General features: G+C 38.4%; 1 protein-coding gene across 2 annotated transcripts in view; it reads right to left on the bottom strand.

The window, feature by feature from the left end:
- Positions 1-26,316, bottom strand: part of HYDIN (HYDIN, axonemal central pair apparatus protein) — a 423,190-nt gene that overhangs the window by 269,896 nt on the left and 126,978 nt on the right. For both annotated transcript variants that reach the window (XM_011976766.1, XM_011976767.1), the window contains 3 exons: positions 22,057-22,175; positions 14,271-14,494; positions 5,727-5,794 (listed from right to left, as the gene is read on the bottom strand). In XM_011976766.1, coding sequence (XP_011832156.1) covers positions 5,727-5,794; positions 14,271-14,494; positions 22,057-22,175 — 411 coding nt within the window. The remainder of the gene's footprint in view (positions 1-5,726; positions 5,795-14,270; positions 14,495-22,056; positions 22,176-26,316) is intronic.

The raw sequence follows: 26,316 nt of genomic DNA, 5'->3' as shown, positions 1-26,316 counted from the left end.
CTGTGGGGGTCATATAATTGGAAATTATCACAAAATTGTCCCTCACTTTGGTTGATGCATTGCAGACTCCAGGAGCAAAGCAAAGTAGCCTAAATCCACTGACCCATGTGGTTTTGAAAACCAGATTGCCTTAGATTTCCTGTTGGCAAGCCCAAAAGGTATGTTATTGCTGACATTTCCTGCCACAATACAGAGAAGATTAAAGAATTTATAGCATTCATAGCTAAACTAAAAGAAAATATAACTTAGGTTTTGAAGGTGGATTAAGTTGGTTTTTGAGATAAGTTTCCATGTCTCAGGTTTGGGGAATCTTCGGGGACATGGTTCTGCAGTGTCTTCTGGCCTCTTGTATAGCTGCTATATCATCAAATGGTTCAATAAGCTATTATACAACAAAAGAAAAGTAAATTGTTTCTAATTTTCAGCTTAGCTAATTACCAAAACTTACCAAAACCAGCTAGGAGGAACAGCTGTTGATTTTTATTTCTATAGCTCAAGGAAACTATGGATAAATTACCCAATGATAATCTTTCCTGTGTCCTAATAAAGGAGGCCCAAATAGAAGATGGTTAAGAGAAAAACCTATCTAACCTTGGCATGCGTACCTGGTTTTGTGTGACCCAGAGCTCCCTAACATCAAAAATCCCATTCTAGATCTGATGGAGAATAATGTTATCAGTGTCATTGTTTTGAAAATGAATAAGAGCCTTTCAATTGACACAAAGGTTATTCTTTAAATGGACACACAGGTTATTCTCTTATTTGGCATACAGCATATAGGAAAAGAAGGCGATGATATGAGAGTTCTGGCAAACAGGAAGACGAAGTGGAGAGGCCACTCCTTTTGTCTCAGTGGAGTGTGGGAAGGGGAAGAATAACAGAGAGGCCAGATGTGTACATCATGGCTTCTGCCTTACAGGCCAGAATCTCAGGGATAGGGTGGCTAAATAGGTTGAGGGGATGCTGGAAGCAAAGGGTCTTCTGCCTAGCTCTCTAGTTGGGAATCTCAGAGCAGACCACTTCACAGAACATCCTCATACCTGCCTGGGGCAGCTAACTCAGGATAAAAATGGTATGCTTAGGTCAAAAGGGAATCTTAGTACTCAAGTATCTCTCAGTTCCTGCGTGGCTGGAGAAGGACCCAGGCATTACACATGGATACATGGCACCCTTCCTGCCACGCATGGTTCTGGAAGGTAGTTGGGTTGAGAACAGTGAACTTGCCATGGGTCTACAACAGGGCTGCCATAGCAAGAGGCCAGACAACCATACCTCAATGGCTATGAAGGGAAAGGAGAGTTTAGCCCAACACTGTACAATGGAAATACAATGCAAAACACAAATAGGTGACATTAATTTTAACAACATAGTGTATTTAACCCAACACGTCAGAAATATCATTTCAACATGTAATCAATAGTATTTTACTCTTACAGCACATCTCAGTGTGCTCAGTAGCTTCATGGGGGAAGCACAGGTCTAGCTCTAGGGAAGATGGAGTCAGTGGAAGCCAAGTCAGTGCTGGCTCTGATGGAGCCAAAAGGACAAGTCATCAGTGTTCCCGCAATACCTCAGTGGAAATGGGCGCCACAGGTAAGTGGTTAGCTAGATGAGGCACCCACAGGCCAGTGTCTCAGTGTTCCCCAACTCCTGCCATGCTTGCTTGGTAGAGTGGGAACACATGAGAAATACTAGTTGGATTATAAAAAATATTTATATTTTCTTCACAAAAAACATCTAAGATGATTGAGATTAAGCATCTTTTAATATGTCTTTCATAGACCTTCTATTCTGTTTATACACTTACCGATTTATACATGTCTATTTATCTATTTTGCCAATTTTTCTATTGGATAATTTCACTTTTCCTCATGGATTAGCAGGAGTTAGTTTCACATATTCTGAAGGTTCATGTATTCTGATTTTAATACTTTGCCTATTATTTATGTTGCAAGCATTGTCTTTTTTACTGTATTCCTGAAATCTTTTGTTTGGAAATTTGCTTAATGCTAGGGCGCCACACTTACCAACCTTTTTCTTTATGGCTTTTGCATTGGGCATCTTGTTTAAGACCTTCACACTTGCTAGTATATAAACATAACTACCTATATTTTCTCCTGATATTTTAAAAAGTTTGTTTTTCACAGTTAGCTGTGTAATAGAGCTGAGATTTTTTTCTGTGAAAGATCTGAGGTAAAAGTCTAACTTTTCTATTATTTCCCATTGATAACCAATTGTTTCTCCGCCTTTTATGAAGCAGCTCACGCCTCCACTGATCTGAAATTTCACAATGAGCATGTGTGAATTCCCCTGTAGTCATGGCTTTGTTTCTATTAGTCTATTTGCCTGTGCTTTACAGTACATTTTAATATCTGATAAAGTCCACAGTCATTGGTCTTTGTTTCAAAAATTTATTGGCTCTTTCCGTGAATTTTTCCCCAGGGAATTAGCCAATTATCTTCTTCCTGTAGTGTCTGCACATTTATTGTTAGGTTATTATATAGTTTTATATTCTTAAATGACATTTTTCTATTATATTTTCTAGTTAATCATTGCTGATGTATTTAAAAATCTACTTTTTAATAATATTTTGCTTGAATACCTTGCTAAACTCTTATTAGTTCTAATGCCCTGTCAGTTAATTACCACAGTTTTTCTAGGTAGAGAATAATACATTCTATAAACTATGATAGTTTTGTTTTTTTCTTTTCAACTACTTATCTTTTATTTCCTTTTATTTTCTTATCACAATGGCTTGGACCTCCAGGACAATGTTATATAATAGCTTGAGAATAGTTTTTTGATTTTGTTTTTTTGCCTCTGAAAATGAATGAGAATGCTTTCAACATTTAATTGTAATATCCCAGTCCCCAGAATAGTGTCTAGAACATAGATAAATTAGTATTACTAAATGTACATTACTACATGAACAAAGGTCCCCATCAAATACATTTTCCCACTATAGGTTTTTTCTATTTTTCATTCATCATATTAAGGAATTTCCCTCCTACTCCTAGTTTTCTAAGAATTTTTATTTCTAATTATGAATGAGTGTTGGATTCTGTGGAATATTTTTCTCAGCATGAACTGAGATGATATAAATTGTGGTAAATTACATGAATGGATTTCCTGTTATTAAACCATTTTGCATTTCTGGGATAAATTCTACTTGGTCATGATGTAATTTTAAAAATGTATCTCTATGCATGTGATTTGCTAATGCTTTAAAATCAATATTCATAAGAGAGATGGGTCTATATTTTTCTTTTCTTGTGTTGTTCTACTGTGAATTTATTTGTCTCCTAAAATGAGTTAATAACTTTCTACATTTTTCTGTGATGTGAGATACATCCATTTCTTCACCATTTGGTAGAACACACTTGTAAAGCTGTTTGACCTAGTGTCTTTTCTTCAGGGCTGGATACTTGACTTCTTTTTCAGTATATTCTATGATTATTTTTCTATTCAGGGTCTACTCCTTATGGTAATTTTAATAACATATATTTCCCCCCAACTCATCCATTTCTCCTATTTTTAAAGCATTCTCTTATCTGTTTTTACTGCCTTAAATATCTGCAATTGTATTTCTTTCCTGGTTCCTACCGAGAGTTATGAGGGTTTTTGTTGTTGTTGTTGTTTATTTGTTTTTTAGAGACAGGGTCTTGCTCTTTTGCCTAGGCTAGAGTGCAGTAGTGCAATCACAGCTCACTGCAGCCTCCAACTCCTGGGCTCAAGAGATCCTCCTGCTTCAGCCTCTTAGGTAGCTGGGACCACAGGTATGTACAACTACACTCAGCTGATTGCCTTTTTTTTTTTTTTTTCTTGGTAGAGATGGGGTCTTGCTATGTTGCCTGGGCTGGTCTTGAACTCCTGGGCCTCCCAAAGTGCCAGGATTGTAGATGTGAGCCACTACGTCTGGCTGATGTTGCCCAGATTTGCTAAGTTACACCAAAATTGCTGGTTATCTCCCACTATCCTTTTCTGTCTTCAGGAAGTAATGAAATCCCTAAGCTTTGGTTGTGAATGTGGCCAACCAGAGTGAGGCTGTATTTCCTAGCCTTATGTGCAGCTTGGTTGTGGCCATACAAATAAGTACTCACCAATGGGATATAACCGTATATGGTGTATACAACTTCTAGGAAGTGTCCTTAAAAGAAAGGGGCATACCCTTTTCCTGTCTCTTCCTCCTTTCTGCTGGCTGGAATGTGCGTATGACGGCTAAGGTTAGAACAGAAATCTTGACCAAGACATAGAAGCTACATGCCACCTATGGTGGAGCCACAGAATTGAAGGAGCATCCAGCTGCACACCATAAGGACAAATGTTTTTCTTCAGTTTAGAAATTCTCAGCCGCCATCTCTTCAAATATTGCTCTTTGGCCATTTTCATTCTTTCTCCATCTAGAATTTCTATTAGATACAAGTTAAAACTTTTAAACTTAGAACCTGTATCTATTACACACAAGTTAGTTAGAACTTTTAAATCTTATTTTCCATGTCCCTTTATTTCCCTTTCATATAGTCTAACTCTTTTGCTTTCAGTGCTACATTCTGGATGAATTTCTCAACATTAGTTACTTGTCAATATATAAGTTTTATACCTGTCAGTGTTTGGGAAGCTCAAGTGGAAGGGACAGGTAGGGCATGGAGGAGTCTCACAATTTATGATGCTGACTTGTACTTAATTCCTTGGTATCAATACAATACTCCTACTCTCAGCTACACCTGGTGTCCAGCAATCCATAAGTCCTTTGGCTCATCCACTTCATGTGTAAATGTCTAGTCTTATGCCAGTGTGGGAGAGGCATAGTTGCCAAGCTGTGTAGAATGAGGGTAGGTAATGGATGGGGATTGAACAGCCGCATCTAGGATCTACAACTCAGGCCGCATCTAAGGATCATGCAAAAGGAACATATCAAATGTTCAAAATAAATGTATTTATTTTTAAATTACAGAGCTACCATAAAAACTCTTTAGCTAGTGAGGATAATTTCTTATAAACAAAATCTGTCCCATAGGTATATTTAAGAAAGTGACTACACTTTGTCAAATATATATTACTTTGAGTATCTTTACCAATTATTTTTTATCTTATCACAACGTGGTTTCTGCTGCCACCAGTTAAAACTGTAACTTGAAATCACTAGTGACCTCTACTACTCAATGTGGAGCACATTAAATGAAGAGATTCATGTTAGAAGTAGCCCCATTTATAAAAATCAATACCTGCACTTTAAAAGCCCTGTGTTTGTGATGTATTTATGGCCATTGGCACTCATTGGAAACTGTAGATACTTCAAAGCAGAAGAGCATTTTGAGGAAAGCAGTGGCATCTTGGGGATAGGCTTCTCCTTTGCCATATTCTACTGAAATGTACTATATTAGGGGCCTTGATGTTTTCTAAGGATCTGACTGCTAGATAAGAGTTTCAGATATTCTTGGAGCTCAATAGTGGGCTTACCACTGATATATAGCATTTACATTAACATTTCAGAGCTAAACAATGAATCAGTATGAGATTTCTTGGCGGTAACTGACTTGGGATGGTTGTGTGGACTCTGTTTCCTTACACAGGGCAATCAGACATAGGGCACGTGTTCTGAATGTCCTTGTGCTGGACTTTGTATTCCAGGGCCATGGAACGGGGGTCCTTTGTAAACCTTCCTCCTTCCATGTAGAGAAAAGGAATCCTATTCAATTTCTAATTTAAAATGGAAAATTACTCACCAAAGGAAACATCACCAAAGTGCAGAGCTGGAACATTAAAATGGAAGGTAGGTCCAATGACACAGCCTCTGGAAGGAGGAATACAAGGTGGGGGAGAAGGAGAGAACCCAGTGAATCAGAGTTACAATCAGGAAGTGGGACAAGGATAAGTACAAAAACCATAGCTTGACATTATGTCAATTACAGTATCCAGGATTTAAAGAAATAATGACATGATGGTCTATCACAGTGGTTCTTAAAATTCTCTTTCATGATTCAAACCATGGGTTTTGACAAACAATGCTGTGGTTAACTTATTGTCTTATTTCTACCAATGAACAGGTGAGAGGCAGAGCAGATGGATCATCAAACAAGGGCACAAAATATTGTGATTTTGAATGAGACACACATCATGTAAAGTTATTAATGTGTCGAGAAATAAAAATTATAGGTCTAATCATGCAATACACATCAAAGACTATCACTGATACTAGTAATCTCTGTCCATGCTGTCATATGGACTGTTCCAATTCCGCTCCTACCGCTGTGACATTCCTACCACGGTGACATTCACTCACTGTGATGCTGGCTAGCCACTTTAACTCTATCAGCTTCTGTTTCTCTTCCTCATGTATAAAAGAGAGGACTGGACTAGGTGACATTGAATGACTCTTTACTGTAAATGTTGGTCTATTTCTCTCTCACTGCAAGTCTTCATGATCTTGGAGAGATGCTCTAGCTTAAAATAAATAATAGAGAGATTCTATGACTTCTAGCTTAGAGGGTATGGTAGGTAGAATAATGGCTTCCAGAGATATCTATGTCCTAATTCCCAGAACCTATGAATATATTAGGTTACATGGCAAAGAGGAATTAAGGTAGCAGATGGAATTAGGGTTGCTACTTAATTGAATTTAAGATAGGGAGATTATCCTGTCTTATCCTGGTAGGCCCATTGTAATCACAAGGGTGATTTTAAAAATAGAGGACAGAGACAACAGAGGAGGTCAGAGTGCTGCAATCTCAGAACTCAACCTGGCTTTGAACACAGAAGAAGGAAACCATGCATCCAGGAATGTGAGCAGCCTCAGAAAGCCAAAAAAGGTTAGGAAATGGGTTCCCCTCTAGAGCTTTCAGAAGGAAACACAGCCCTGCCAACACTGACTTTAGCCCAGCTAGACCTGCATTAAGGCTATAAAACTGTAAAATATTAAATATGTGTTGTTTGAAGCTACTAAATTTGTGATAATTTGTTACAGCAGCAAAAGAAAACTAATCTATTAAGTTATCTTGTTTACCTTCAGAGAAACAATTATTTTTCTCCATGATCCATGTCTTTACCTGTAGGCCAAAAGCAAGAACTGAAAAGTGTCCCATCTGTGTGGCAAAACTTTTAAACGTTATAGACACACAGATAACATAAAACACATTAAGCAAGAATCTTTTAATTCACCAAGCTCCAGTTGTTGTATGTGTCACACCATGCAGAATATGATGATGTCTTAGTGGTACTTCCAGTTGCTCCAGCTCTGACCATAATGTGATGAGAGGTTGTTGTAAGCCTGGGAGGAATGGCCACAGCAAAGACTCACTGCAACAAGTTTCAAGTGTAACTTTCTCATGAGCATTTATTATATTTCACGCTGATGATCTAAAGTGATTTTAAAGGGAGCGGTTGGGACTCAGTCAGGAATTAGGATCCAGTTGAGAATGAAGTCAACAAACAGGCCGACAGGCTATATGGTTCACTTGAAAAGAAGCTTTTAGGGACCAAAGTAACAAACAGACCAAAAGTGTCTGTCTGACATGCACAAGATGCTAAAGAAAGTAGGAAAGAAGTTTAAAAAATGTACACGAAGCAGACATTTAATCAATGCAGAAGTTTAAACAACCAGAGATACATGACACTTGTCCAAAGGCACATGTAACTGAGGGAACTGTGGCTGAACAATCCCATCTGGACTTAGATATGGTCACATTAATTCTCACAGGGATTCAGAATGTTAGGACAGTCTATGCCAAGGTTGTGCCATAAATCAATGCAGGGGTCTGTTAAAACTATAATTTGAAAGAAAAGAGAGAGAATGATTCAATTATTACAATATGTAAGTGAGACAAGTTGAATACAAAATATATCTGTGCTATGGTTCAAACTTTATAAAATCACATATGTAAAAATAGGAGGGAAGAAAATTGCTTACGGGTAATTTTTTAAAATCACACTAATTTTACAGTGTTGTTTATCCAACCACTGAAAATACTGTGTCATGAATTGGAAGAGTAAATAGGAAGAGTAAAAGTATATTTGTTATGATCTTTCAAGGCATACTAGCTAAAATACTAGCTTATGCGGTATTGAGAAATAAGTCCCTGGCAATAAAAAAGAAACAAAATTCCAGAACCTACAATATTAACTTTATAGACATTTCCTGGGCTATGAGGCCCAAGAAAGTATTTCTGACAAAGTAAAATAACAAGTCAAGTCAGTGTTAACGTGTGGAGCTGAGAACAGATGATGTATTATTATACATGCATTTTTACCCTTTATGAATAGACATTTATTAATGACACTAGATTTTTAGCAGGTTTTCAAAATTATTGTTAGTGGTTTGAAATGCTAGAAACCACTAACAATGCAACATTATTGGACACAAGAAACACTAAGCTTTAAAGGAAGTGAACTGAGGAGGAAATTTAGGTAAGTCTATTTCTCTTAGCAATCGATCATGAGTTTGGTGATAAATCCCCATAAAGATTCTTTCTATAGTCAGGTTCTGTTGAAAGAAACTAGAAATGAACATCCAAAATCAAGAAGTGGTGTGTGAATTTTGGTAAATGGAAATGTCCAGAAGATAGAACAGGAGGCTTACCCTCCACAGAGCAGGTGAAGTACTAACTAGTCCAAGTTCACTTGTGAGCAGATTTCTGGGAGATCCCTAAATCCTATTATTCACAGTGGAGAACCCAAGTACACCTTAACTTATTTAGACATTGCAAGTGACATGCATGACTACTCTGGGATCTTTAGGAGAAGAGATCAGAGATTTTAAAAATTCAACCAGGAAATTACAGAAGTATTGCTCACTATTACAGGCTCCTGTGTTTTTTTTTTTTTTCTTTAAATGACAGCTTCATTGACATATAATTCACACATCATAAAATTCACACATTTGAAGTGCACAAATCAATGTTTTTTGTATATTCACAAATATATGCAACCATCACTACAGTCAATTTGAGAACATTTTCATCACCTCAAAAAGAACCTCATGCCCTTTAGCTGTCACCCTCTATCCTGCACCCACCAGCCCTAAGCAACCACTAATCCAACTCAGATCTATATAGATTTGCCTATTTTAATCATTTCATACAAATGGAATCGTGTAATGTGTTGTATTTTGTGACTGGCTTCTTTCATAATGTTTTCAGGGCTCATAAGGGATGAACCTTATTTTCAAGGTTTATAATGGTGTCACTATGGCTGAACCTTGAAAACATTATGACAAGTGAAAGAAGCAGTCACAAAAGACCGTGGTAGCAAGGTTCATCCATGCTACCGTGTTGTAGCATCTGTCAGTGCTTCATTTTTTTTTTCATTGCTTTTTATGGTCAAATAGCATTCCATTGTATGGATATGCCATATTTCATTTATCTTTGGCTACTAGGAATGATACTGTTATAAATATTCATGTACAAGTTTTTGTGTGGATATATGCTTTCATTCTTCCTGGGTACATACCTAGGAATGGAATTGCTGGTCATACGGTAACTCAGTGTTTACCTGTTTGAGGTGCTGATAAACCATTTTCTAAAGTGGCTGCCATGTCTTACATTCCTAATTATCAGTGTATCGGGGTTCTCATTCCTCCACTTTTTCACCAACACTTACAGTAGTTCCTCATCTGTAGTTTTGATTTCCTGTTGTTTCAGTTACTTATGGTCAACACGGTCCAAAAATATTAAATAAAAAATTTCCAGAAATAGATCACTCATACATTGTTAAGTGCCTGTCACTTTGAGTAGTGTGGTGAAGTCTTGTGTCATCCATTGTCCGTCCAGCCTGGGTCATGAATCACCCTTTTGTCCAGTGTATTGATGCTGCATGATGCTACCCCCTTTTTAGTCACTTAGTAGCTGTCTTGGTTATCAGATCAACTGCCACAGTATTGCAGGGCTTGTGTTTGAGTAACGCTAATTTTACTTTTGCACTTTGGGACCTACAAATGCAGACAAAGGGGAACTACTGTGTTTTCCATTTTAAGATTATAGACATCCAAGTGAGTGTGAAGTAGTGCCTCATTGTAGGGTTTTGATTTACATCTCCCTGAGGATTAATGATGTTGACAGTCTTTTCATGTGTTATTGGCCTTTTGTATATTTCTTTGAGAAATGTCTGCTTAAACGCTTTGTCCATTTTTAAATTGAATTATTTATTGAGTTACAACTGTCTAGTAATTTATTATTATCCCTTATCAGATATATGAGTTGCAAATACTTTCTCCCATTGTGTAGGCTGTCTTTTCACTTTCTTGATAGTATCCCCTTTGCAGCACAGACATTTTTACATTCTGATGAAGTCTAATTTATTTATTTTTTCTTTGGTTCCTTGTGCTTAGATGCTGATTATCTGAAAACTATTGCTTATTTGGTTTTTGGATATGGATATTTATCCCTATGTTTGTTTGTTTGTTTTTGAGACAGAGTCTCACTCTGTCACCCAGGCTGGAGTGCAGTGCCACAATCTCCACTCCACTCACTGCAATCTCCGCCTCCTGGGTTCAAGTGATTCTCCTGCCTCAGCCTCCCAAGCAGCTGGGATTGCAGGCACACACCACCATGCCCACCTAATTTTTTTGTATTTTTAGTATAGATGGGGTTTCACCATGTTGGTCAGGCTGGTCTCAAACTCCTGACCTCAGGTAATCTGCCTGCCTCAGCCTCCTAAAGTGCTGAGATTATAGGCATGAGCCACTGTGCCGGGCCTATCCCTATGTTTTCTTCTAACAGTTTTATAGTTTCAGCCCTTACATTTCAGTCTTTGATCCATGTAGAGGCAGTTCCCTTCTACTCCTAGTTTGTTACTTTTTTTTTTAATCATAAAAGGGTGCTGAATTTTGGCAAATGCTTTTTCTGTGTTTATTGAAATAATCATGTGGTTTTTGTCCTTTATTCTATTAATATGTTGTATTACATTGATTGATTTTCATATGTTAAGCCAACCTTTCATTCCTAGGATAAATCCCACTTGGTCATGGGGTATAATCCTTTCCATATGTTGCTGGATTTGGTTTGCTAGTATTTTGTCAAAGATTTTTGGGTCTAAATCCATAAAGGTTATGGGTTTTTAGTTTTCTTTTCTTGTAATGTTTTTGTTTGGTTTTGGTATCAGGGTAATACTGGCCTCGTAAAATGAGTTGACAAGTGTTCCTACCTTCTCATTTTTTGGAAGAGTTTGTGAAAGATTTATGACAATTCTTCATTAAACATTCAGTAGAATTCATCAGTGAAGCCACTTGATCCTGTTTTTTGTTTGTTTGTTTTTTGGTTGGAATATATTACAGGTCTATTCAGATTCTCTCTCTCTTCTTGAGTCAGTTTTGGTAGTTCATGTCTTTCTAGGAATTTGTTCATGTCATCTACATTATCTAATTTTTGGCATACAATTGTTCATAGCATTATCCACTAATCCTTTTAATTTCTGTAAGGTTGGCAGTAACGTCCTTTCTTTTATTCCTGTTGGGTAGAGTGTGCTGTAGATGTCTGTTAGGTCTAGGTGGTTTATAGTGTTCAACTCTTCTATTTCCTTTTTGATCTTCTGCCTAGTTTTTTTATTATTGAAAGTGGGGTATTGACATCCCCTACTATTTTGCTGAATTGTCTATTTCTCCCTTCAATTCCGTCTGTCTGCACTTACATATTTTGGTGCTCTGTTATTAGATGTGTGTTTGTAATTGCCATATCTTTTTGATGAATTCACTATCTTATCATTGTAAAATGCCCTTCTTTGTCTTGAGTAACAATTTCTGTTTTAAAGTCTATTTTGTCTGGTATAACATGGTCTCTCCAGCTTTCTTTTGATACTGTTTGCATGGTATAGATATTTCTATCCTTTTGGTTTCAACCTATTCATATCTTTAAATCTAAGGTGTGGTATCTGGTAAAAAGCATATAGATAGATCATTTTTGGGGGGGTTGTTTGTTTTGTTCTAATCCATTCTGCCATTCTCTAACTTTTAATTGAAGTATTTAATACATTGACATTTACTGTGATTGCTGATAGGGCAGGACTCATGCTACTTATTTTCTATATGTCTCATGTCTTTTCTGTTCCTTTATTCCTCCATGACTGCCTTTCTTTGTGTTAAATGGATATTTTCTACCCTTTTTAATTCACTTGTTATTTCTTTTACTGTATTTTTAAGTTAGTTTAGGGAATAGTTTAGAGAATGGGCAATCCTGAATTTGGGTAAATAATTCAGAGTCAAAAGTGAGGGCAGTAGTGGTCATGCATCAGGAATGTCTAACAAACCCAAATACATGACTTCTTGCACCTAATATACAACCTTGCTTGAAGGAGATACTCAATAAGAGTTTATTAAACCAATATCCAAAATACATAATTATTCCTAAAAAGGGTAGCTATGTATGTACGTTGATGGTAAGACACAGTATTAACTATTAGGCCTGAACTTAAAATGGGGAATGGCCAGGTGAAATTGGGATGAGCTTTCTTATTAAACTTGAGGGGCAGTTAGCCTTCCTTGGCTAGCACTTTTCCTTCTATCATCTACCTGAAAAGTAAAACTGCTCCTTTATTATCCTATACTTTCCTTCCTAGAGATAGGGCTATTATTCCTTCTATCTTAAACGTTTTTAGAGCAGAGCTTAAAGGTTTTATCTTTGCTGCTTATGTATGAAGGCTTGCTTATGATACTGGATGTTGTCAAGGGTACTTATGATTCAGAGCAATACTTCCCGACACCCAGTAGTCAGAAAGCTTCCAATAGTTGATCTGCTGGATCTTATCAAAGACCCTTATGGGACCAGAGGATCCGTGAATTGGAGACACAGTTACATTCATAAGTTTGTTCTTCCTACTTCTTCAGATAACCACCCTTCACTGCTTGTCATGAGAGATGAGATGTTATGAAGATAGTAAGTGGGCTGAAGTTCATATAATATGAAAATGTATTCCCACACTTCTCATATTGTATACATATGCAAAGGATGTCAGCTGGGATAAGTATGACGCATATTTGTGAAGAGTCAATGTTATTCAAACATTTGGAAAACAACCCTCATTCTTCTCTTATAACAAACACATGTATTATGGTAGAGAATGTAAATGTCTTGTGAATGTTTCAGATAAATCTTGAGACTTAAAAATAAAAAAAGATTATGATTATGACAGGCTGCTTTGGCCATGCCACAGAACCCTTGAGGCACACACATTCACTCTCCTTAGTTGTTGGGGGTTGTATGACTTTGCTAGGGCTGCCATAACAAAGTATCCTAGATTGGGTGGCTTAAACAACAGAAGTTTATTTCTGTTGCTGTCAGAGGGTTGGTGACTGCAAGGTTATTTTTTTCTGAGGGTCTCTCGCTTCAGCTTCTCTTTATTTTTTCACATGGCCCTTTTCTATGAGTATGTCTGTGTCCTAATGTCCTCTCCTTATAAGGACATCAATCATATTGGATTAAAGTCCACCCATCTGACCTCATTTTGCCTTAATTATCTCTTTAAAGGCCCTATGTCCAAGAAGAGTTACATTCCGAGGTACTGGGTGTTAACACCTCAACATATAAATTCTGCGGGAAGCAATTCAGTGCATAACAGGGACACTGAGATGCAAGAGTTTGAGACTAAATAGTAATCACCTTTCAGCTAATCTTGAGATTCTGAATGTAAAGTATGTATCATGAGATCAGTACATTTTCCTTGGATCCTTCAGGTCATATGTCTCTATCTCTTTTCTATGTTATCCCCAGGGCTTGCCCCAAGGGAGACCTCAGCTTGTAGATGGAGGGAGGTCTTGCTAGCAGTTACCAGAATAAGAGAAACTGCCATGGTAATTAACAACCTGCTGCTGTGGGAATCCAAATAGAGTCAGAGCAATGTGTTTACAACGTTTGAAGACATGATAGTGAGATCATGTAAACAATTTCCTTAAAATAAGGACAAAAGACAAAAGTTTAGAGAAACTGTGATAATGACCAAAGCTTAGCCCAGATTTTATTCAGGTGTTACTGTAATAACTTATTTTCTCTAAACATCCTAAGACATAGAGAGTAACTAGAAGCTAGTTTAATGTCTAAATCCTTATTTTATAAGATTATAACTTGCAGAAAAACTAGATCTCCAAACAGCATCTGTATCTATATTATAATAACTTACACATGTTCACTAGGGAAACACTGATGGAAATTTAACACACTCTATTATGCTGATGTGTTCATATCAACAAAGACAGCTATGAACATCCAGACAGGATCTATTTAAAAAGCTAAAAAGGCAACAGGTTAAAACTTCAGTTAGTTTCTACATTCGTTATAAATGCACCTTACCTAATGGTCAGTTTCACAGGCTCAGGTGACCCATTGACATTGACCAGGAACTCTTCTTCAAAGTTTCCCAGGATGGTAGAACTGAAGGAGATCTGGATAGCTTGGACTCCACTTGGTTCAATGATGCCTTCCTTGGGACAGAAAACAAAGCAGGCCCCCAAAGCTGAAGTTGGAGGGGTCACATTGAAGAGAGCATCGATGCTGCCTTTGTTGTACAGTATTGCCTATATCAATAAAAGGCAAGAATGTGAAGGTCAATGGGCCTCTGACTTATTTTCATATAAGCATGTGTCTGTACTGTTTAATAGCAACAAAGGGAAAGTTGCAGGAATTAGAACCAAAGAACATTCAGGGACAAATGAACAGTCTGATGCCTTGAGTTTCGAAGATAGAACTCCCAAGCCAGAAGTAATTTTACATTTTTAGTCTCCTCTTTAAAATGAAATTGGTCATATATATTATGCTTGTGCTATAAAGACTTATCATAATCACATATACTGATGAAGAGCCTTAAAATACCCCCTTTTTTGCTACTCTCTATAAAGTAACCAAGGGAAAGTAAGTATTTCTCTTATATGCATGAGAAGGCTGAGGCTAAGCAGCATATTTAAAAATAAAAAGGAAGTTTGAATAGCAGAGTGAGAATTACCTAAACCTATGTTTATAATGTAGCTTGAAGAATGTACATGAGACATCATTGTGGATCCCAGATGACAAGGGTTCTCTTTGTTGTGCTATGAGTTTTCATCCTATTGAGATACTTTCATCTCAAATTCTACTGGATGGATGATTGCTTTGAGATTCTTATGCAAGCAACTGTTTTACTGTAGAAAAGTTGTATTCCTATATGCTAGTGTTCTGGAAGCATGTTATTGCCCATATGTGGTTGTGCACTGGGTTTCGTGTGTGCATGTAAAGAGCTCATGCCTGAGCTCTTTACATGCACACTCATGACATTTGGCATCCTACATGGCAGGCCTCAGTCTACTGTCCCTACAATTCTTGGGCATGAACCTTGACTACAGCCATGTTGTTCTATCCTGGCTTCCAAAGACACCACCTCTGATCCTTGCCAGTGCTGTCCTTATACCTAGAGGGTGAACAGCATGTTTTCCTGATTTATATAGGAACCACCCTCAACCTATACCTAAGGCTTTGGAGGACAAAGAGCATGAGAGATCTTGAAGAAACTTTCAGAAGGTTAGCAGGCAAATGTGAGGTGTGTCAGGAACCCAGAAGCTGAGGGAGGAGGATTCCCAGATGAAGTCAGATGCAGACAGAGGTCAACAGAGTAAGTTCAGAGCAAAGGTTATAGATTTATTATTTTTATTTAGAGATTATTGTCATCCCTGACCTTGAGGAAGAGAGTAATCCCAGTGGGGCATGATTGCACAATCCAGAGGACAAATGTTTAGGGGATTGAGTGGGTGCACAGGAAATAGTGGCTATTTTAGATTCCTGTTTTGAGAAGATGAGTAGTGAAAGGTGAGAATGGGAGTGGCAAGGCTGTGGGACGTACTGCAGAGGAGAAAGCATATTTGTAATAAATGAGATAATGCATATGCATTGCTCAGCCTAGAGGAAGCACTCACCAAAGTGCTGCCTGTTGTTGTTGTAAGAGAAGAGACCTTGGTAACTAAGGGAATGGGGTCTGAGTGGATGCAGAGGAGGATGAGCTCAGGGGCTCAGGTTGCAGGGAAGAGGGCATCCAGAACATATGGTGGAGATAAAGAGTCGGCAGCAGAGGCAGAGCAGAGGAAGACAGCCTCTTCTGCCAAGAGAAGATGGACAATGCACCAAAATAGAAGCATAAATAATTGCTGCTTGCTATTTTATTCATCTTTTTATGTTTCTTCCCCATCTTCCTCATTCTAAGCTCCCTGGTAGTAGGAACCAGGCTTCACCCTTCATTCCATTTAAAGAGACCATGTAGAAAAGTGATTATGGCCAGCGACTCTGCAGCCAAACTGCCTGGGTTCAAATCTCAGCTTTGCCATTGACTTACTAGCTCTGTAACCTTGGACATTCTACTTAGTTTCTCTGTGTTCCAGTTTCCCCATCTTTAAAATGTAAGTACTACTAACTTCTCATGTTGCTGTAAAATTAAATTTATTAATTTATGTAATTTTTAGAATAGTGCTTGGCAAATAGTGCTTAAAAATGACAGACACTGTTGATATGTTTTTGTTTGTTTGTTTTTTGTTTTTTAAGAGATAGGGTCTGGCTCTGTTGTCCAGGCTGGAGTGCAGTGGCACATCACAGCTCACTGTACCCTTGAACTCCTAGGTTCAAGTGATCGTCCCACCTCTGCCTTCTGAGTAGCCGGGGCTATAGGTATGTGCCATCATGCCCAACTAATTTTTGTGGGTTTTTTTTTTTTTTAAAGATGGGGTCTTACTGTATTGCCCAGGCTGGTCTCGAACTCCTTACCTCAAGTGATCCTTCAACCTCAGCCTCCCAAAGCACTGGGATTACAGATGTGAGACACCACACATAGTCAGTGACTGCTATTTATATCCTCAGTGCCAAACAGGATGGGTTTAAATTTTACCTGTGCTTAAGAAGTGACTAATATGTACTAGTGGTAACATGAAGGCAAATTGAAGGTATTAGTGGTAACGTGGAGGACCCTGTTCTTTTCTTTCAGAAGATGCATGGATTGCCTTTTAGTTTTTTTGGTTAGCAGAAATGTTTTGCCCATATTTTCTGTATGGTGAGCATTCCTCCATTTTTAAGAATATGACATCATTCTTCTCCTCCTGACAAACAAGCACCCACTTACGAATACAGAAACCAGCAATAGTTTTGGGACACAATTCAGAGGCCTTTTGATTACTGATAATACTCTTTCCTTGAGGTCTAGCTCTTTGGAGAGAAGAAAATTTATAATCAAACTTTGCCTCTCATTTGTTTTCCTTCTTAATTATACCGGGGAATAGTGTATACTCTTGGGGTTATGGTTTATTCTTTATGTATCTGCTATGCTCAGCAATGACTAAGGGCAACAGCTAGTTATTCAAATTTGTCTCAAGTAGGTAATGCAATAAATTGAAAGAGAGATGCAATGGAACATCAGCATTAAATACGCAGAGTGCAAAATATTCCCATAAGAAGCACCTTACCATGTCCTTCTCTGCCACTGCACAGCTCTCCAAACTGTCCAATCTGATGCATCACCTCATTTAACACTTATTTAACTGGCTGTGGTTTGCTTTACTATTAAAATTAGGGACAGTGGGAAGTGGTGGCCTCGAGCACACTTCTGCTAAATTTACATTCAGGGAAACCCTATCCATTTTGCATCAGAATTAAAGGTTCTTTTCTGATGTGGCACTCATAAATTCAGTCTGTAAGATGTAAAGGAAATTCACACTGGATAAATTGCAGACAGAATATCAGTTTAATGAGAGCTACTGGACTTTTTTTCCTTCTCCCCTAAGTGACCTTGCAAGTGCAATCCAGGACAGTGTGGCATATAGCTGTGTCACTTGTCATTTCATGACAGCCATGCGACTGATTTCTTCATTTACACTGTGTTCCTATGCACAGTCCATCTCACTGTGACATTAACATCTCTGTTTACCTTCTGCATCATCCCATTTAGGCCACAGTTACCTTGTGAATGTGGGAGACGCAGGGCACTGTCCCCACACCACATGAGGCTGGGCTAAGAGCCAAGTGGGCTGGAGGCTGGGTTTACCCAAGGTGAGAGGGTGGGATGCTGAGAACCTGAAGGGCTGAGAGGCCAGCAAAGGCCTTCTCTTCCCAGAACAGGAGAGACAGTCCTAGTCCTCCAGGACTCACTAACATTACATGCTGCAGGACCCTGCCAAGTTACTTAACTCCCCTGGCATTCAGGTTTGCCATTCCTTGAATGCATTTCCTCTTTTTCTGTGCATACAGCTAATGGAAAATGAATGTAAGTGAAATGTGCTACCGTCTATAAAAATATCATATACATTCCCCCATGCCCTTTCCCCTTCTGCAATCTTGAAGACCACGTGGTAGGGGTGGCCAAGCATGAAATGTTCCCGCTTCTCTGCTGGAAGAGAGCGCCTGTTCACTAGAAACCTTTGTTTTGGACTTTATGTAAGGTATAAAAGAAGCTTGTAGCATATTTGAGACATTATGTATTTTTATATTTGTTTGTTACAATATCTAGCACTACCTTAACTTCTCTAAGCCTCAGTTTACCCAGCTATAAAATGGAAATAGTTAATTGTACCTCACAAATAGTTGTCACAAATAGGGTTTTATTGTTTGGGGCTGGTTTTTGTTTTTTGTTTTTTGTTCAACACAGAATCTCACTCTGTTGCCCAGGCTGGACTGCAGTGGCACGATCTTGGCTCACTGCAACCTCCACCTCCTGAGTTCAAGTGCTTCTCCTGCCTCAGTCTTCCAAGGAGTTGGGATTACAGGTGCCCGCCAACACACGCAGGTAATTTTTGTATTTTTAGTAGCAATTGAGTTTTACCACACTGGCCAAGCTGGCCTTGAACTCCTGACCTCAAGTGATCCACCACCTTGGTCTCCCCTGTACCCTTGAACTCCTAGGTTCAAGTGATCGTCCCACCTCTGCCTTCTGAGTAGCCGGGGCTATAGGTATGTGCCATCATGCCCAACTAATTTTTGTGGGTTTTTTTTTTTTTTAAAGATGGGGTCTTACTGTATTGCCCAGGCTGGTCTCGAACTCCTTACCTCAAGTGATCCTTCAACCTCAGCCTCCCAAAGCACTGGGATTACAGATGTGAGACACCACACATAGTCAGTGACTGCTATTTATATCCTCAGTGCCAAACAGGATGGGTTTAAATTTTACCTGTGCTTAAGAAGTGACTAATATGTACTAGTGGTAACATGAAGGCAAATTGAAGGTATTAGTGGTAACGTGGAGGACCCTGTTCTTTTCTTTCAGAAGATGCATGGATTGCCTTTTAGTTTTTTTGGTTAGCAGAAATGTTTTGCCCATATTTTCTGTATGGTGAGCATTCCTCCATTTTTAAGAATATGACATCATTCTTCTCCTCCTGACAAACAAGCACCCACTTACGAATACAGAAACCAGCAATAGTTTTGGGACACAATTCAGAGGCCTTTTGATTACTGATAATACTCTTTCCTTGAGGTCTAGCTCTTTGGAGAGAAGAAAATTTATAATCAAACTTTGCCTCTCATTTGTTTTCCTTCTTAATTATACCGGGGAATAGTGTATACTCTTGGGGTTATGGTTTATTCTTTATGTATCTGCTATGCTCAGCAATGACTAAGGGCAACAGCTAGTTATTCAAATTTGTCTCAAGTAGGTAATGCAATAAATTGAAAGAGAGATGCAATGGAACATCAGCATTAAATACGCAGAGTGCAAAATATTCCCATAAGAAGCACCTTACCATGTCCTTCTCTGCCACTGCACAGCTCTCCAAACTGTCCAATCTGATGCATCACCTCATTTAACACTTATTTAACTGGCTGTGGTTTGCTTTACTATTAAAATTAGGGACAGTGGGAAGTGGTGGCCTCGAGCACACTTCTGCTAAATTTACATTCAGGGAAACCCTATCCATTTTGCATCAGAATTAAAGGTTCTTTTCTGATGTGGCACTCATAAATTCAGTCTGTAAGATGTAAAGGAAATTCACACTGGATAAATTGCAGACAGAATATCAGTTTAATGAGAGCTACTGGACTTTTTTTCCTTCTCCCCTAAGTGACCTTGCAAGTGCAATCCAGGACAGTGTGGCATATAGCTGTGTCACTTGTCATTTCATGACAGCCATGCGACTGATTTCTTCATTTACACTGTGTTCCTATGCACAGTCCATCTCACTGTGACATTAACATCTCTGTTTACCTTCTGCATCATCCCATTTAGGCCACAGTTACCTTGTGAATGTGGGAGACGCAGGGCACTGTCCCCACACCACATGAGGCTGGGCTAAGAGCCAAGTGGGCTGGAGGCTGGGTTTACCCAAGGTGAGAGGGTGGGATGCTGAGAACCTGAAGGGCTGAGAGGCCAGCAAAGGCCTTCTCTTCCCAGAACAGGAGAGACAGTCCTAGTCCTCCAGGACTCACTAACATTACATGCTGCAGGACCCTGCCAAGTTACTTAACTCCCCTGGCATTCAGGTTTGCCATTCCTTGAATGCATTTCCTCTTTTTCTGTGCATACAGCTAATGGAAAATGAATGTAAGTGAAATGTGCTACCGTCTATAAAAATATCATATACATTCCCCCATGCCCTTTCCCCTTCTGCAATCTTGAAGACCACGTGGTAGGGGTGGCCAAGCATGAAATGTTCCCGCTTCTCTGCTGGAAGAGAGCGCCTGTTCACTAGAAACCTTTGTTTTGGACTTTATGTAAGGTATAAAAGAAGCTTGTAGCATATTTGAGACATTATGTATTTTTATATTTGTTTGTTACAATATCTAGCACTACCTTAACTTCTCTAAGCCTCAGTTTACCCAGCTATAAAATGGAAATAGTTAATTGTACCTCACAAATAGTTGTCACAAATAGGATTTTATTGTTTGGGGCTGGTTTTTGTTTTTTGTTTTTTGTTCAACACAGAATCTCACTCTGTTGCCCAGGCTGGACTGCAGTGGCACGATCTTGGCTCACTGCAACCTCCACCTCCTGAGTTCAAGTGCTTCTCCTGCCTCAGTCTTCCAAGGAGTTGGGATTACAGGTGCCCGCCAACACACGCAGGTAATTTTTGTATTTTTAGTAGCAATTGAGTTTTACCACACTGGCCAAGCTGGCCTTGAACTCCTGACCTCAAGTGATCCACCACCTTGGTCTCCCAAAGTGCTAGGACACAAATCGGGTTTTTGTGAGAACTAAATGAACGAGTGAATGTCAAAGCACTAGCACTGTGCTCAACACACATTAAGGGAGATGTTGTGTATGATATTAACCACTACACGATCCACATTTCTCATACGCAAAATAGATGTAATAAAGCCTAACTTTCACAATTTGGTAAGGATTAGAAATCACACACACACACACACACACAGACACATAGATATGCAAACACAATAAAGTATGAACCTGACATCTATTTGTCACTCATTAAATAATTGCTTTGAATACCTCTATAAAAATACAAACATATACAACGAAGGAACCTTTCCAAAATGAAGTTTCAAGGGTTACAGTCTGATGCAGTGTAAAAAATATGCCCTAGATACAAATTTAGTGATGGTGAAACACTGAAGTAAACACTGATCCTGAAGAACTCATGCAGACATCCTGTAAAATTTCATTTTCTAATTAATTGGAAAGATAAAGCAGGAAAGTCTCTTCCAGAAACTATTATTGGTTTTTAAAACATAGATTGGAGACCAGTGCATTAAGAGAAAATTCTGAAGTGTGAAAAGAGCTATGCTCATTAGGACGTTCTAGAAAATGTAAAAGGTTCTCCATCCTCTGATCTGTGGAATTTATGTTGTCAGAGAACAAGCACTAAACAGATGGGGAGATGTATTTATGGGTTTTCCCTTTGCAATCTACAAAACAATGAGGATAAAACCAGTTAAACTATGGCTCTGTTGCTTTTCAGCTTTTACTAAAGTGAAGGAGGGCTAATGAAGATAAAAAGTGTTTCCCTCACGATGGCCAGGCAAGAGGAGGAAGAATCTGAGCACTCCGGGGTCTCAACAAGGATGAGTAATGGCGAATGAATGTGATTGCACACACTTTCCATCAAATAAAAACACGTAAGATACAACAAACCCAAAAAGCCAAGTACTGTTGGAAGTCTCAGCGAACAACTCTAGTGCTTACCTCATAACAATGTACAGATCCAGTGAAAACTTTCCCAATATCCAGCAATTCAAAGTTGAAGTGAATCTTAGGTCCCATGCCTTCCCCTTTGATTCGGAGGGGCAGACGGATTTCTCGGCCTAGAAAAACAATTCTGACTTTATCATCCAAATGGTGCTTCATTTACCCCAAATCATGTTCCCTCATGTACGTTACCAATACAAATAATCAAAATTATTAAATAGCTCCTTGCACGGCACTGAGGGAACTGCAATTTAACTAATGCTGAAGATTCATCCTATCTGGGAGCCAATCATAATTCTGAATGCCAAAATCCTGACTGCTGAAATTGTGAAAGATATAATTCTGGAAAAACAGAAGACATTCTTTACAATATATTTATTTACATTTTTAAAGAGGGATTTACTTGAGAAACATATAAAAACACAACAGAACACTTCAAAGGCCACTCTATGCAATAAAATAGGCAACAAAATACATATTTTTGCAAGCATAGACACAGCTAGACTAACAACAGTCACATGGGTATAACAGTACCACAAACTGTATTTACAAAGGAACAGGTGAAAAAGGGCAATGTACAAATGCATGCCATTAGGATTGGTAACTGCAGGCACCCAGCTTTATAACTGTGATCACCTGAAATATCATATAAACAACCTAAGTCTTTTGAGAAGATAGATAAAAAACCATGATGGGTCACCCCTACTTAGGCAGTTTCCCAAAGAGCTGAGATCTCCAGAAATTTTATCTCTCACAAATTCAGATGTACAAAAAGAGTATCTCTTCATTTACTGAGGAAGTGTCTGCATTTTTTTTTTTTTTTTTTTGAGACGGAGTCTCGCTCTGTTGCCCACACTGGAGTGCAGTGGCGCGATCTCCACTCACTGCAAGCTCCGCCTCCCGGGTTCACGCCATTCTCCTGCCTCAGCCTCCCGAGTAGCTGGGACTACAGGCGCCCGCCACCACGCCCGGCTAGTTTTTTGTATTTTTTTAGTAGAGACGGGGTTTCACCGTGTTAGCCAGGATGGTCTCGATCTCCTGACCTCGTGATCCGCCCGTCTCGGCCTCCCAAAGTGCTGGGATTACAGGCTTGAGCCACCGCGCCCTGCCAGTGTCTGCATTTTTACGCACACACACAATACTAATGCACAAAGACAATGTCGTGATAATGCACTTTCATGGAATCAAATTTCTAATGTCCAAGGTAGCAGAGGAAAAGCCTGTCCCAGCTATCAGAGACAAACCAATGTGTTTGTTTCTGTATTTGTTCTCTCCCAAGTCCCTGGCTGGTTGGATGGGGCCTGTCAACAATGAGGGCAGATTTTCCCCATAAAGTCCACTCAGACTTACCCACAAATCTCCTCACAGATATACTCTCACAGATATACTCAAAATTATGCTCTACCAGGTTTCCAACAGTTTTTACTGGTCAAGTTGACATCTAAACTTAAGACCACAAGCCCACGCCTTGTCAACCTGGCACCCATGTGTTAAACCATACTAAATTTCCCAGTACAGACAACAGAGTAACAGGTCCACCTAACATGGTAGAATCAGCGTAATGCAACTATCCCATGTGCAACTGAAAACACACTAACCCCTTCCCCAGAATTTGGTTTTCAGGATTTCAACATTTTGGGATTTTAATCTTTCAGGACTGTGATTTTTGGGATTTTAGACACCAGGGATGTTAGACTTTAGGGATTTTGATCCTTACGGGTTTTGATCTTTTGGGAACTCAAGATTCGAGATTATGGCATTTTGAATTCTGTTGTTTGGTATTGTGATCCAAACATTTTAAGAAAATAAGAATACTGCTAGTTTCTTATCTTTAGGGAGCAGACTGTATTGCAATTTAGGCTTACATTTTAGCAGGAAAAAAATTTAAAAATTTTAACCCAATTCTTAACATTATTTCAAAGTTTCTTACAAAGAAAACTAATTCTAAATCAGAGAAGGGTGACCATTGATGCTTCTCATAAAATGAGAGCCAACGTGGGGCTCCAAGCGACATTATTCACCTAGCTCTTCCTTAGATTTAGGGAGATCCAGAATATTAGGGATCTGAGTCTAGGGGTCTTACCTGATGCTTACTTTTGCTGAATTTCTTCCATGTAGAGGTAATGAAATGCACTTAACAATATCCATTGTAACACATCTACAGTGAACCCACGGTCAATACAGAGCACACAACCTTTGAAGTACTGACTGGTTTTGTTCCCCCTTTTAAAAATGAAACTATCTTTGTTCGATAATACATGATCATTACAAAATTTAAAGAGAATATGAACAAAATTATCTTATAATTGCACCATCCAAAGACAACTACTGTTAACATATTGGTGCCTATCTTTTTATATTTAATTGCATCACAATACTGCTAATGCAAATGGGAATGCATACTGTGTTATTTTGCAACCTGCTTTTTTTCATTTAATAATACCTTTGGAACATTTTAACATATCATTAACATATCGTATCTAAAGATCTACCTTATTCTTCTTAATGGTTATGTGGTCCACTGTTGGGAGGCAAATACTTCTAAAACTCTTATTGGACATTTAAGTGGCTTCCAACCTTTCATTACAATTTGTAGTGTAACTACTACCATCAAACATGTATCTGTGAAAATTTTTCCATATTTTCTTCCAGCACTTTGAAGATATTATAGCATTCCACTGTTTCTGTTGAGAAGTCAGCTCATAGTCTTATTGCTCATTTGAGACAATCTATCTTGTCTTCTGATAGATTTAATTTTTATGCACACATATTGATTTACTTTTATCTTTAGCTTTCAGTGATTTTACTATAATGTTCCTTGGCATGGTTGCATTTATCCTTTTGGGGACTTGTAGCACTTATTGAATATGCAAATAAATGTCTTTAATCAATTCTGAAAAATTTTCAGTCATTATCTTTTCAAGCATTGTTTCTTCTCCACTTTTTACCTCTCTGTCTTTTCTGTGTATGTGTGTGCTCTTTTTCTATATTTTGTCTCTGCATGCTTCAGTATTTTCAGATATTTTATTTGATTTATCTAATTTCCAGTTTACAAAATCTATCTCTGGCTATACCTAACAAGCGGTTAAATTCATCCACTGAGTTTTTAATTTGTTATTATAACTTCTCAGTTCTAGACTTTTCATTAGAGCGTTTCTAGTTTTCAGATCTCTGCTTAATTTTGATAAAAGTGTTTTTAAAATCTGTGTCTGATAATTCTTTTATCTGGTTCTCCTGGGTTTGTTTCTATTGTTTACTCTGGTTTTCTATCAGATTGTCTTACCTCCTCATGTGCTTGGTCATTTTTTGATTGAGTGCTGATCAGTATATATAAAAATTATAGACATAATTTAAAGCCATAAGAAGATATCTCCCTCTGGCTTCTAGCTGGTGACTGGGGGGCATTAGTAATCCTAGACAACCTAATTTAGCTGTTCTCAGCTAAGGTTTTGTGAGAGAATTAAGCCCTGCAGCAAATCATTTGAGTGATTATTTTCTCAACTCTCCCAAGAGGGGTAGGTATAACAGAGATAAATTAATTCCTCATAAACAATAGATACCTTAGAACACTAGGGATTAATTATCTTCTGGATCTCGAGTGGAAAATTGTTTGAAATTAAGCCAATAACTCAATAATTATTCAAAGCTGAACTTCAGTCTCTTTGCTGAACTTCAGTCTCTTTGAGGACTGGCCCATTTCTAATTCACTGGGTCCTACTCTAAAGCCTGGCAGATTACATGACTAGGGCCTTTCCTCCTGGGACATACCATGGACTTTTGTTTTCTTCTTTAACCTTACTTAACTTGTTAGCCTCTCTGCAGTTTTTACCAAAAAGGCAGTGTCTTTAAAGATAAAGTGGCCCCCAAAGTCTGATGGTCTTGATTTCCTTCTTTTGGATCTTGGCCCATGTTCTGGTAGTTCTCTCTTGCCTTAAAAAACAGATTTAAAAAAATATTTTGCCTTGCTTTCCCAGGTGTTCTCAGAGAGAGAGTGTTAATTCAAATTACCCAGCTTATCATTTATGAAAGATTTCCAGAACAAAGGGATGCACATTTGACATTGTGATAGCTATAGCCATACTGCCCTCAAGAATAGTGCTAATTCCACACAAACATCTGTAGTATTTAAGGGTTCCTTCTCTCCACATTCTCCCCAGCAGTGGGGATATCACCACTTTGGAAACCTTTGATAGTTCTATGGTTTTCCTTAAATGTATATCACATAATTTCAAGTTCTCTAAGGAAAGAGGATATATA

Source organism: Mandrillus leucophaeus, unplaced genomic scaffold, assembly GCF_000951045.1.
Source record: "Mandrillus leucophaeus isolate KB7577 unplaced genomic scaffold, Mleu.le_1.0 Scaffold17, whole genome shotgun sequence".
Classification (NCBI taxonomy): domain Eukaryota; kingdom Metazoa; phylum Chordata; class Mammalia; order Primates; family Cercopithecidae; genus Mandrillus; species Mandrillus leucophaeus.
The sequence above is the reverse complement of the archived record's forward strand: the minus strand, read 5'-3'. Positions and strand labels throughout refer to the sequence as shown.